General features: G+C 33.5%; 1 protein-coding gene across 1 annotated transcript; it reads right to left on the reverse strand.

Annotated features, from left to right (window-relative positions):
- Positions 1-8533: 8533 nt before the first annotated feature.
- Positions 8534-9028, reverse strand: LOC139863371 (uncharacterized mitochondrial protein AtMg00810-like). Its single transcript, XM_071852009.1, has one exon. The coding sequence runs from the start codon at positions 9026-9028 to the stop codon at positions 8534-8536; it is 495 nt and encodes a 164-aa protein (XP_071708110.1).
- Positions 9029-14994: the final 5966 nt, after the last annotated feature.

Below are 14994 nucleotides of genomic sequence, written 5' to 3' on the forward strand. Positions count from 1 at the left end.
AAAATAATAAATAAATAAAATATAAACGTGCATAAAGAAATTTTAGCCTCACAAGAGATTTATCTACGGATTACTATATTATGCCCGTTTGATAAATCAGTGGCGGATAAAAGTACACAGAAAAATTCTATATTTTTAGATTAACTATATTTATTTATTTTGGTCATTATGGTATAAGATTCGATCCTTAATTTGTTAAATAAAAATCGCATCAACTGTCCCTCTCATTTATGAGTGAAATATAAAAAGTGTTAAAATTTATTAATTAGCTTCTAAATATATTTTTAATAAGTCTAAAGATTATATAGCTCATTTTCGGATCACCGTTTATTTTAAAAATTACATATGTTTGAATTTAACTTATAATTTAATATACTACAATTATTAATCATATTCTAATGCTTAAATCATATTTTAAAATTTTAATTTAATATACATTTACTTACATTTATATATACATATATATTTACAAACAATTGTTCGTGAATCTTCGGGAATGGTCAAAAGAGCAAATGCATTCATGTAACTGTTCCAAAATTTTTGAGACTCCACATTACAGACTTTGCTTATCGTGTAGGAAACCTATAAAGATTAAGTTTAAATTTGGTCGAAAATTCCCGGGTCGTCATAGTACCTACCCGTTAAAGAAATTTCGTCCCGAAATTTGAGTGGGGTGATCATGGCTAACAATAGAAATGTTTTTATGACGAGTATGAGCTGATAAATAGAGTTTTATCATTATTGAATAATACAGTTAAAATAATTCGATTATTCGAAGAGCACGAATGAAGCTATCACAAAAAAAAAAATTGAAATGAGGAAAATAAGATTTGTCTTAGCTTTTGACGTAGTCAGGGTTGAATTTAGAAAATAAGGTGCGTCTTAGCTTCTGACGTTGATTTGGTTGAATTCCGGAATTCAAGGTATTTAAAAGAAAATCTTGAAAATCTATAAGATCTGATTCTTCGGGATTTATGAAAATTAAGATCTCTTTAATTAAATACGATGATCTGCCCCGATTACTACGTCTGATATTTCCTTTATAAATTTACCTTTTCCGTTCCATTTATTTTCACCACTTCTATACTCAATTCCTAAATTCAAAGGATTTATGAAAATGCTTAACCCTGTTCTGATCCTTGTTCTTATTCTAACTATCGCAATGATCGTTCTTCTTTTTCAACTCCCACCTGAAGAATCTGTTTATTTCTATTATGCTCTAGGGATTATTGTATTTATAATCCTCCCGTGTCTTTATATTGCTATAAACATTGATATACACGGTTTGTAATTTATGCGTTGTTATCGGCTTTATATCTCTCCTTATATTTCAATGTCCCCCTTTCTGTTTCCTATAATCATTGTCATCCATAGTTAATACTCCCTCCTATTTGCTGCAATTTATACTCCAATTTCTATTTCAGAGCTTTGTCCCTTCGTTTCTTCTTCTGGCGATTTGGCATCTCTTGTAATGGTCCAGAATTCACAGATATAAGTTTCAGAATGAACATTATTAGTGTTCTAAATAAGAAGTAACGTAATAGCACAATTTGATTTGTAAAATTACCAGATTCACTGAGAATAGAACTATCAAGAATATACTTTCTTGATATGTTCAGAAGTTAAGCAGAATGACAGAGTTATGTAACATGGTGCATGATGACGTTATGATCTGTGAATCATCACGTCCCATTAGAAACTCAGCATGACTTACTGTAATATAATCACGTTGATCAAGTGTCATTATATTATACTAACTCATGCATCAATTCCCAACATTACTTCAATAACATTCATATTTTAAGCTCGAAAGTTTACAGAATATAGAAACTAACAGTTTCTATATGATGTACTACTGATAGCACGAAGAGATTAATGATTTCAGATAAGAATAGTTATAAAAATATCTCCAGAAATATGGAGGATATTTATAATAAAAGATACGATGATATCTTGGAATTTCTAATATCGATGGGTGATGAAGAAGATTTATCCGTAAGGGTTTAGATTCGGAAGCAAGGTATTCACTAAAGATTTCATCAGAAACAGAATCTTTTGGATTCTTTGAAGTCAAACTTATTCTTTGTGATTTGTCCACGGCTTCCTTCATAGTTTAGCATAATCCGCTTTTCGGTACTAAATTTTCTATTGAATGTTTCCAATATAATGATACACAGGAAGCACGAGGAGGTATATAATTTCGGACGAGAATATTTATGAAAATATCCTCAGAAATATCGAAGATATTGATGATGATATTTTGGAATTTCTAAGTTCGATGGTTGATGGAGAAAGATTTTCCGTAAGATTTTATCATGACTTCGGAGCAAGATATTCTCTAAAGATTTCAACGGATCCAGAATTACCTGAATCCTTTGAATATAGGTTTTGGTCCTTGTATTTGTCCTTGGTCTCCTTCATGGGTAGCTCAATCTGTTTTTTCAATACCCAATTTTCTATCGAGCGTTCCTAACACTCCTTTCTTTATCATCAAACTTTTGGTCGTTTAGACCATCTACCATTTTTCTGTTTCCTCTGCATTTAATGCTATGATATCTGAATCATCGGTTATTAATTCGAGGTGGTTTCAGGAAAATTGTGTTTTTAGATGATTAAACGCTGATGGTAATATGGTGGAATATGAAAGGTTCCCTAGTAACAATAAAAAAGCACGCGTATATATCAACGTTATAATAAGGTTGTTTCGTACGAAAAGTCAAAGTTGTCTTGCTGGAGCTGTGACAAAACTGGCTATCTCGAACAGCAGATGCAAAGTTATTTTCGGTAATAATAACGCTAAAGGAATTAGCACAGCTACGAGTTAAACGTTTACTCAGGTTCCGAGTGTTTTCAGGTGTATAACTATATGCATCACTCTTTCCTTCCGTAGATGAAGTGTGGTTGATTCATCCTATCGATTGAGGTGTTTTCAAGAATCATGAAAGGTTTGAACGCAGATTAGAATTGTCAAGATACAAATGAGGTTTAAGATGAAATCAAGTGGCAAACTTGAAGAAATGTTTAGTTTCATATGTTATAATCAATATTTTAATTCATTTTAATTGTCCAATGTTGGTAGTCCACAGTTAGCAGTCCACAGTTACTAATTCAATAATTCATACATAGTTTATAATATTCGAATTAATTAATATGTATCGTGACCCGTGTACATGTCTCAGACTCGATCACAACTCAAAGTATATATATTATTATAGAATCAACCTCAACCCTGTATAGAGAATTCGATCATTACTGCATATAGAGTGTCTATGGTGATTCTAAATAATATATATAGATGCGTCGATATGATATTTCAAAACCTTGTATACGTGTCCCGATATTTAAAGTGCGTAAAATAAATACAGAAATTAAATGATAATAAATAAAATTGCGAGAATGTAAATTGCGAGAATAAACTGCGATAAATAAAATGTAATCAGTTAGCTAGGAACAGTTAGCTAGGAACAGTTAGCGTGAATTCTTAACAAAATTCCTCATAGGTAATTTGTTTGTTTCTAACAAATTTTATTTTGTTAAATGTTTTTCTTCATTATGCTACTTGTTGAATTCTGATAAATCAAAATCTAAATATGAAATTGGATGAATATTGGTTATTCTGTGGTGAACGGATTTGTATATCGGTGGATGTAAGTAGGATAGTAAACGACTGTTGAATCAGCTTCGAAGAATGTACATTGTAACTTATTAATGTGAAATCTGAATATTCCTCGGGTATTACCTACCCGTTAAAATATTTTCACAATTAACACTTTGTACGAAAGAATTTTTAATTACAATCTTTATGAAAACATATATACATATATATTTTCTTCAGATGTAATCATGGATTCATTGAGTTAATATGATATTAAACTCATTTGGTTTACCGTTATAACTAGAATACATAATCTCTAAAACATTTAGAGATTACTTAATCTCCATGAAGAACGAAGATAATCGATGTAGAACTATACGTAGAACGATGATTATACTCGAGGTACAGAATGAGATGTTGAGGCATGGATTTTTGATGGTACTGGTGCTGTTACTGATGGTACTGTTGGTGCCGGTGATGTTGCTGAAGCTGGTACATTTTGCACCATATTCTCCAAATTTATTTTTCGAGCGCGAAATTTGTTGACTTCTTCTATTATTCCGGGGTGATTATCGGTTGGAACGAGTGAATGAATAAGGTTTAGAATTTTAGATAGAATATAATCTTGGCGAGATACTCTGGAAATGAGTGTGAAAATGGTGTTTCGGATAGGTTTGCCGATAAGTGCATCAGGTTCTTCACCAAGAGGTGAAGTTGGTTGGTGGAAAGGATCGCCTTCTTCTTGTCTCCATTGGTTAAATCGACTACGAACCCATCAGATGAATTGGTTGATTCATTCTGGTGACACTGCTTTCGGAGCTTAGGTGAAACTCCATATCGAAATAGCTGTCGGAATCCGAGGGATTCGAACTGGTTGAGGGATCCATCTCGTACGATCAGATGGAGGATTTTCAATAAGAAATAGATTATAGTATGTAGATTAGTACCCTGCAATACATAATTTACATATGCATATATAATACTAAAATCCCATAAGTTGCGGAGGAATCTACGGAAGCTGTCAAGCAAAAGTTTACAATAGCAGATACGCTAAGATATGAATTTTGTCTATACACTAATCATACAATCAATGCAATAAGATGTGTCTAGACTAAGGATGATAAGCAAGTAATTTCCGACAAAAATGATAAGCAAAACTTTTGACATGCAGACACGGTCGAAGTTCAGACTCACTAATGCATCCTAACGACTTATCAGTTAGACACACTAAGGCAGACCTGGTTCGCTAAGACCACCGCTCTGATACCAACTGAAATGCCCCGTCCTAATCCATCCGGACAAAGTCCACATCGATTACAAACGATTCACAATAGTTGATTACATCGCGAGGTTCTTGACCTCTATATGATACATTTTACAAACATTGCATTTGTTTTGAAAAGACAAACTTCCTTACATCGAAAATTGACGATATGCATACCATTTCATAATATATCTAATTATAATTATCTTAATAATAATCTTGATGAACTCGACGACTCGAATGCAACATCTTTTGAAATATGTCATGAATGACTCCAAGTAATATCTTTAAAGTGAGCAAATGCACAGCGGAAGATTTCTTTCATACCTGAGAATAAACATGCTTTAAAGTGTCAACCAAAAGGTTGGTGAGTTCATTAGTTTAACATAAATAATCATTTCATGATTTTAATAGACCACAAGATTTCATATTTCCATTTCTCATAAACATACGTCCCATACATAGAGACAAAAATATCATTCATATGGATTGAACACCTGGTAATCGACATTCACAATATGCATATAAGAATATCCCCATCATTCCAGGATCCTCCATCGGACATGATATAAATTTTGAAGTACTAAAGCATCCGGTACTTTGGATGGGGTTCGTCAGGCCCAATAGATCTATCTTTAGGATTCGCATCAATTAGGGTGTCTGTTCCCTAATTCTTAGATTACCAGACTATAAAGGGGTATATTCAGTTTAATAATCCAACCATAGAATGTAGTTTCAATCACTTGTGTCTATTTCGTAAAATATTTATAAAAGCAGCGCATGTATTCTCAGTCCCAAAAATATATATTGCAAAAGCATTTAAAAAGGAAGCAAATGAAACTCACCATACTGTATTTTGTAGTAAAAATACATAGGACGACATTGAACAGGTATAGGGTTGGCCTCAGATTCACGAACCTATATCATTTGTATATATATTAATACACATAATCGTAGTCAAATAAGTTTATATATATTATATATATTATTATTATTATTAATCATACTTGTTATATTATGTTTTATATAGATACATTTATTATATTTACATTATATATTTATATCATTAATGTTCATTATAACATATTGATAATCCTAATTTATATTAAGGTTTATGTATAAATAACAACATATATATATTTATATATTAATTGATATATTTTATATATATTTTAGTTAATATCATTTTAACTAAAAAGAAAAATATAGTGATATGTAATATTAATATTATCGTAATGTATTTTCCTAAAAAATATCTATTCATAATAATACTAACATGATAAGAATGATAACTAATGATAGTAATGATAATAAAAAATAATAGTGCTAAATTTTCTAATTTCGTAACTAAGGTTCTTATAACTTACTTTCATAACCATTTTCGTAATTTTTGCCCTATCAACTTTTATTAAAATTTTATAATATGAATGTTATTAGTATGTTTCCAAATCATAATAATAATAATAATAATAATAATAATAATAATAATAATAATAATAATAATAATAATAATAATAATAATAATAGTAATAATAATAATAATAATAATAATAATAATAATAAATAAAATAAAATAGCTACCTCAATATACCAAGCCTTAAAAAAAATTAACGCCTTTGCCAAGGCTTGAACTCAAGACCTCTCGTTCAAACATCCAACCCTCTAACCATTACTCTGACTTGTTTTTCTGATTTAAATCACGAACCAACCCTATATAACTCGTTTAATTATCTGTTTCCTCTTCTCTCTTTTTTTTTTTTTTAGATAACAAACCAAGTATGAAGTGGGCTTCGGCCCATGCTGCATCACCAGCCCAAGAAGAATAGCCCGAAGCAAAATAATTTATGTGGGTTTGGGGCTTTGAAATGTTCGCACGTCAGTAGAAGTTTAAACAAAAAAAAAAAAATTAAAACGTGGTAATCTATTTGAAGCGTGTCGGCCACAATCGAAAAGAAAGAAAATATATTACGCAAAAATCATCACAGCTCATCATCATTATTTTCATTGTTATCCATCATATAATATTGTGATTCCATAATCACAGAATCATCATTCTTATATTTCGCGTTTTTTAAATCAAATAGAATCAGAAGAAAAATCGTACACTAGCAGGTTTAAACAAGTTGGGGTTTAATCGATTTGTTTTCAGTTCTTGGTGGCGTCTTAGCTGAATATAAAATAGAGGATAACAACAGTAAAAGCATTCATATGAGTAAGAAGATGGCTGCAAGAAACCATAATTGTAGTAGGTTTGGTGGTATTCAAATATATACAAGAAATATGAACGATCATAGTAAGTGGGTTTGATTTAAAGGAAGGTGATGGTGTTAGTGTTACTTGACCAAAATCAGAAACAGAAGAGTATAGCAGTATGGTAGTAGTTTAATGATGTTAGTCGTTTGTCACAGGTTCTTCGCGTTCAAAACAGAAAAAAAAAAATAAGGTGGTGATTAATATAGTTGAATTGGTGGCGGTTTATGGTAGTAGTTGCAAATAGTTCGAACACAAGGTGATGGGTAGAGGGGTGTCCATGATAATGAAACAGAGATCGGAGGTGGTGAGGATATCGATCAAACAAGTGGTTGTATTGTTTTGGTTTTTGAAGTCTAAAGAACAAAAGCAATTGCAAGTGATATACTTGGTTAGTTCCAATTAAACGAAAGAAGGATTTGAGAAGGAGAAAAATAAATAAATAAATAAAATATATATATAAAGATGGATTTGATCAATACCGGAGTAACAGTAGGAGTAACAGTGAGTGGTAGAACAAGTGGGTTTGGTTATAGTTTGAAAGTGATGATATATTTGATGAGGGTGATTGATAACAAATCACTAGAAGTGATTGATTATGTACGTATGTATGTGTTCCTATATATAAAGTTATAATATTTAAAAGCAACAAATCAATAACAGGATTCTGAAAATGTGGGATTGATAGGTTTGCTTTTTTTTTTTTCAAAATCAATAATATTTCAACATGTATAAATATCTAATCACTGAATGATATAAAGAAAAAAAAATAATAAATAAATAAAATATAAACGTGCATAAAGAAATTTTAGCCTCACAAGAGATTTATCTAAGGATTACTATATTATGCCCGTTTGATAAATCAGTGGCGGATAAAAGTACACAGAAAAATTCTATATTTTAGATTAACTATATTTATTTATTTTGGTCATTATGGTATAAGATTCGATCCTTAATTTGTTAAATAAAAATCGCATCAACTGTCCCTCTCATTTATGAGTGAACTATAAAAAGTGTTAAAATTTATTAATTAGCTTCTAAATATATTTTTAATAAGTCTAAAGATTATATAGCTCATTTTCGGATCACCGTTTATTTTAAAAATTACATATGTTTGAATTTAACTTATAATTTAATATACTACAATTATTAATCATATTCTAATGCTTAAATCATATTTTAAAATTTTAATTTAATATACATTTACTTACATTTATATATACATATATATTTACAAACAATTGTTCGTGAATCTTCGGGAATGGTCAAAAGAGCAAATGCATTCATGTAACTGTTCCAAAATTTTTGAGACTCCACATTACAGACTTTGCTTATCGTGTAGGAAACCTATAAAGATTAAGTTTAAATTTGGTCGAAAATTCCCGGGTCGTCACAAGCGGGACATAGTGGTCTGACGTTTAGAACTAAGAAATTAAATTGTCTCCATAAAATACACAATAACCCGAGGTGGAACGTCTCGTGTCGGCACATCCACCCCAATCCGCATCAGTATAAGAAATCAGATTAGTAGAGGCAGATCGAGTGATATTAAGTCCAAGAGATAAAGAGCCCTGCAAATAACGGATTATACGTTTCAAAGCATTCATGTGAACTTCCTTCGGATCGTGCATATGCAAACACACCTGTTGCACGACATAGAAAATATCAGGCCGTGTAAAAGTTAAATATTGCAAAGCTCCGACAAGTTGACGATACTTAGTTGGGTTGGCATACGGTCTGCCCTTTTTCGAACTCAATTTACCGGCGGTATCAACGGGTGTTGCAACCGGGTTACATCCAGTGAGCCCAGCTCGCTCAATAATCGTTTCCGCATAGGACTTTTGACTAAGAAATAACCCCTGTGAATTCCGAGTTACACTAATGCCGAGAAATGAATGAAGAGGTCCTAAATCTTTCATTGCAAATTCGCGTGATAAAAGAGACAGTAGCGTTAGGCGTAATGCATCAGTTGAAGTAGTAAGTATTATGTGACAATCATTCCAAATCCATATGGACGAACACGTCATTCATCGATTTCATTGCGAGGTATTTGACCTCTATATGATACGTTTTGTAAACATTGCATTCTTTTGAAAAGGCACACCATAAATGAATATTTAAATCAAGGGTTTTCGACATCTGATGATTTCTACATATAGACAATCACCGTAAATAATAGTTTATAATAGTACTTCCGTTGACAATGCAGTCAAAATAAGATACACGGTGATGATTTGGCGAATGCAACGTTTCCTTGAAAAATATGCCATGTAAGACTCCATGCACATAGCTTGTCAAACATATAAGCAAACAGCGGAAGACTTCTAGGGAACCTGAGAATAAACATGCTAACAAGTGTCAACACAAAGGTTGGTGAGTTCATAGTTTAAATATTTTGCATAATCTGTACATAAAGGTGGATCACAAGATTTCAGTTGTTTCATCCAGAAACGTTTATCAAAATATTCTACAAGATTGAGCACCCTGGTAACTAAACTTTAACGTTATAATAAGTATCCCTGTTTTAACATACATGCAACCAACATGTACAATACACACAAACCAACGTGTACTAAACTCAAATAGCATACGTCTGTTTTATAGTTCAGGCTAGGATTTCTATACCTGGAACAGACGGGGATGTCAAGCCCTATGGATCCATATACAACTACTCGCGCCCACCAGTTCTTATAACTGGCAGTTACTAGTTACCAAAGCTAAGGGATTTTCGGTTCAAACTCGGTGTAGAATTTAGTATGTACTTGTATTCATTGCGTTTAAAATAAAGTGCATGTATTCTCAGCCTAAAAATATAGATTGCAAAAGCAATTAAAAAGGAGCATATGAAACTCACCTTAGCAGCATATAAAGTCGTTCACCAAAATGTGACTGAAACTCGGATTACCAAATAACCGTAGATCTCAACCTAGAGAACATATGTTGGTCAATAAATGTCTATAAAGCTAGGTCAGGTCATAGTGTATCACAATCCTAATGCTCGAGATCGACATATGTAACGACCCGTCAAAATCGCTATTGACGCGGCACGTTAATCATTGATTCCACAGTGAGGTTTTGACCTCTATATGATACGTTTTGATAAAATATTGCATTCATTAAAATACGTGACTTTCTAAACATAAAAAGTCATAATCATGTGGGCGAGTGCTTAGGTATAAGCAAAACCCCAAAATACATAAGTCTTTAATTTACAGGTTGACATCACAGTCCAATTATTTATTACAAAACGCAGTTTTTTTAGAATGCAATAAACTTTATACAAAGCATGAGAGACTCCATGCAGGCAACAAGCATATCACAGTGGAAGCAGTCTAAGGACCTGAGAATAAAACATGATAAAAAGGTCAACACGAATGTTGGTGAGTTATAGGTTTAATTGCTCGAGTCATAAATATATATAAAGATAGATCACAAGATTTCATCAAAAGTTTATCAATAGATTCTACGTAACAGAGCACCCTGGTAACTAAACTTTAATGTTATAATGATAATTACCCCATTCATTTTAATACACGCAAACCAACGTGTCATAAACTCAAATAACATACGTCCGTTAAAAGGCTAGCGCTCTAGCTCGGACGGGGATGTCAAGCCCTATGGATCCATATACAATTATTCGCGCCCACCAGTCCATATCCTATGTACTGGCAGCTACTAGGTACCAAAGCTAAGGGATTTTCGGTTTAACTCAGTGTAGAATTTAGTATGTACTTGTGTCTTATTGCGTTTAAAATAAATTGCATGTATTCTCAGCTCAAAAATATTTAAAGTATTTAAAAGGGGAGACTATAAACTCACAGTTCAATATTGAGACTCAATATTGTAGGCAAATTACGTAGACGTAATGATAGTAGACGACTGTATGGTTGGCCTTGGATTCAAGAATAATACCCCGAACAATACCCAATATTTTCTTAGCTTAAAGCGGTTTGAAACCCGAATTAAAACACCCTCGAATATACTTTATTATTATTATTAAACTTAAAATTAAAATTATAATTATAATTATAAATTTAAATTACAGAAGAAGAAAAAAAAAAGGATGTGTTGATACGAGCAGAAAACTGGCATATTTATAATACTTTTCCATTTACTGTAGCTCATGCGATCGCATGAGTTTTCAGTGTTTTTGCCATGCGATCGCATGGCCGCCTTATCCGTTTTTGTTAGCTAGTTCGTCGACATCAAATAGTGTGTTACTGTAGCAAATAGTGTGTACTGTAGCAAATAGTGTTACTGTAGCAAATAGTGTTCACTGTAGCAAATATTGTTTTACTGTAGCAAATAGTACGGTTTCACGGTAGCACTGTAGCAAAGTACGGTTTCACTGTAGCAAATAGTGTTTTACTGTAGCAAGTCGGTTTCACTGTAGCAAATAGTGTTTTACTGTAGGAAAGTCGTTTTTACTTGTACATCTTATAATATATATATATATACATACATATAATTCTTCATGAATCGTCGAGAGTAGTCAAAGGTAATTGTATATATGAAACAGTTCTAAAATTTTTGAGACTCAATCTAACAGACTTTGTTTAACGTGTCAAAATAATAAATCGTATAGAGAATTCGTTTAAATAAGTCGAAATTTTTCGGGTCATCACAGTACCTCCTCGTTAAAGAAAATTTCGTCCCGAAATTTTGAGTAGTACCTGTTTCATGAGCGATATCAGTGAACAAATGTGGATACTTTTGCTTCATTTGATCTTCACGTTCCCAAGTAAACTCGGATCCTCGTCTTGCGTTCCAACGAACTCTAACTATCGGTATTTTGCGTTGTTTTAATTGTTTGACCTCACAGTCCATGATTTCAACAGGTTCTTCGACAAAATGGAGTTTATCATTGATTCGTATTTCGTCAAGAGGAATTACGACATCCTCTTCAGCTAAACATTTCTTCAAATTTGACACATGAAATGTGTCATGAACACTACTAAGTTCTTGCGGTAGCTTTAATCGATAAGCAACTGCTCCAATTCTTTCGGTGAATTCAAAGGGTCCTACGTACCTAGGACTTAGCTTTCCTCGTTTACCGAATCGTACAACGCCTTTCCAGGGTGACACTTTCAACATAACTTTGTCACCCACTTGAAATTCTAGCGGTTTTCTTCTTACATCAGCATAACTCTTTTGGCGACTCATGGCCGTTTTCAATTGCTGTTGTATTTGAATGATCTTGTCGGTGGTTTCATGAATAATTTATGGTCCAGTAAGTTGTCTTTCTCCTACTTCACTCCAACAGATAGGAGATCTGCACTTTCTACCATAAAGTGCTTCAAATGGCGCTGCGTTGATGCTCGTATGATAGCTGTTATTGTATGAAAATTCTGCCAACGGTAAGTGTCGATCCCAACTGGTTCCAAAGTCAATCACGCATGCCCGTAACATGTCTTCCAATGTTTGTATTGGTCTTTCACTTTGAACATCTGTCTGTGGGTGATAAGCGGTGCTCATATCTAATCGAGTTCCCAATGCTTTTTGTAATGACTGCCAGAAATGTGATGTGAATTGGTTGTCGCAATCAGATATGATGGAGATAGGTACACCATGCCTTGAAACTACTTCCTTCAAATATAGGCGTGCTAATCTTTCCATACTGTCTGTCTCCTTTATTGGTAGGAAGTGAGCTGATTTAGTTAGACGATCAACTATCACCCAAATAGTATCATGACTACTTGCAGTCCTTGGCAATTTCGTAATGAAATCCATGGTTATTCTTTCCCATTTCCACTGCGGAATTTCCGGTTGTTGTAGTAATCCTGACGGCTTTTGGTGCTCAGCTTTGACCTTTGCACACGTCAAACATTTACTTACATAAGTAGCAATTTCTGTCTTCATATTAGGTCACCAATAGAACTTCTTGAGATCGTGGTACATTTTCCCTTTTCCTGGATGAATTGAGTACCTTGTTTTGTATGCTTCATCCAGTACTAGTTACCTTAGGTTACCATGTTTTGGTACCGATATCCTACCAGCAAAATACAGGGTTCCATCGGCTTTTACTTCAAGTTGTTTTTCTAATCCTTTGCTCATTTCACCTTTTTCGTTTTCTTCTTTTAAAGCTTCTAACTGTGCTGCTTGAATTTGCTTTGTGAGATCGGTACGAATTGTAATGTTTAAAGCTCAGACCCTAAGAGGTTTTACTCTTTCTTTCCGACTTAGGGCATCAGCTACAACATTAGCCTTTCCGGGGTGGTAACGGATTTCACAATCGTAATCGTTTAACAACTCTACCCAGTGACGTTGCCTCATATTGAGTTGTTTTTGATCAAAAATATGCTGAAGACTCTTATGGTCAGTGTACACTGTACACTTGGTGCCATATAGATAGTGTCTCCATATTTTGAGTGCAAAAACTACTGCTCCAAGTTCCAAATCGTGCGTTGTATAGTTCTTTTCATGAATTTTTAGTTGTTGTGAGGCATATGCGATAACTTTTGTGCGTTGCATTAATACACATCCTAAACCTTGGCGCGAAGTGTCACAATAGATCACGAAATCATCATTTCCTTCTGGTAATGACAAAATAGGTGCAGACGTTAACTTCTTCTTTAATAACTGGAATGAAGATTCCTGTTCCGTGGACCAATCATATTTCTTTCCCTTTTGAGTCAATGCAGTTAAGGGTTTGGCGATTCTAGAGAAATCTTGAATGAATCTTCGGTAGTAACCAGCAAGACCTAAGAATTGGTGGATTTGTGTTGGAGTCTTCGGTGTTTTTCATTTACTAATGGCTTCGATCTTGGCGGGGTCAACTTTAATTCCATGTTTACTGACAACATGGCCTAAAAATTGTACTTCTCGTAACCAGAAATCACACTTCAAAAATTTTGTGTACAGTTCTTCTTTCTTGAGTACCTCCAGTACCAGTCTTAAGTATTGCTCATGTTCTTCCTTGTTCTTCGAGTAGATCAATATGTCGTCGATAAAAACAATGACAAATTTATCTAAATACGGTCTACATATGCGATTCATTAGATCCATGAATACTTCTGGAGCATTAGTCAATCCAAAGGCATGACTAAAAATTCATAGTGACCGTAACGGGTTCTGAACGCGGTTTTAGGAACATCTTATTCCTTCACTCTCAGCTGATGATATCCGGAGCGTAGATCAATCTTGGAATAAACACTGGATCCTTGCAATTGATCAAACAAATCATCAATCCTCGGTAATGGGTACCGATTCTTGATCGTTAATTTGTTTAATTCTCGGTAATCTATGCACATTCTCATAGATCCATCCTTCTTCTTGACGAACAGAATAGGAGCACCCCAAGGTGAAAAACTGGGATGAATAAATCCACGGTCCGATAATTCTTGTAACTGGTTTTGTAATTCTTGCATTTCTGAAGGTGCAAGTCTATATGGAGATCGGGCTACAGGTACAGCTCCTGGTATGAGATCAATCTGGAATTCTACACATCTGTGTGGAGGTAGCCCCGGTAATTCTTCTGGAAATATTCCGGGATATTCTCTTACAACCGGCATGTCATCAATGCTTCTTTCTTCAGTATCGATCTTCTTTACATGTGCCAGAATAGCATAACAACCTTTTCTTATAAGTTTCTGGGCCTTCATACAGCTGATAAGGTTCAGCTTCGAGTTGCTTTTCTCCCCATAAATCATTAATGACGTTTCATCCTTTCGAGGGATGCGGATCGCTTTCTCAGCGCAAACAATTTCCGCTCATGTTTTGGACATCCAGTCCATGTGTCACAACCCTACTTTTTCCGTTATCTTTTACCGTTAATTATTTAACGACCGTTAACTGTTAATTGTGCTACGTCATTTCTATGACCTATATTATTATATTAATAATAATATATTAATTATTATGTGTTATGTGAATATTTGTATTCATA

This window comes from Rutidosis leptorrhynchoides, chromosome 8, assembly GCF_046630445.1.
Source record: "Rutidosis leptorrhynchoides isolate AG116_Rl617_1_P2 chromosome 8, CSIRO_AGI_Rlap_v1, whole genome shotgun sequence".
NCBI classification, from domain to species: Eukaryota; Viridiplantae; Streptophyta; class Magnoliopsida; order Asterales; family Asteraceae; genus Rutidosis; species Rutidosis leptorrhynchoides.

What these genes read in the sequence shown, in the direction of transcription:
- LOC139863371 (XM_071852009.1), bottom strand. Translation starts at nt 9,028, where the DNA reads ATGAAAGATTTAGGACCTCTTCATTCATTTCTCGGCATTAGTGTAACT.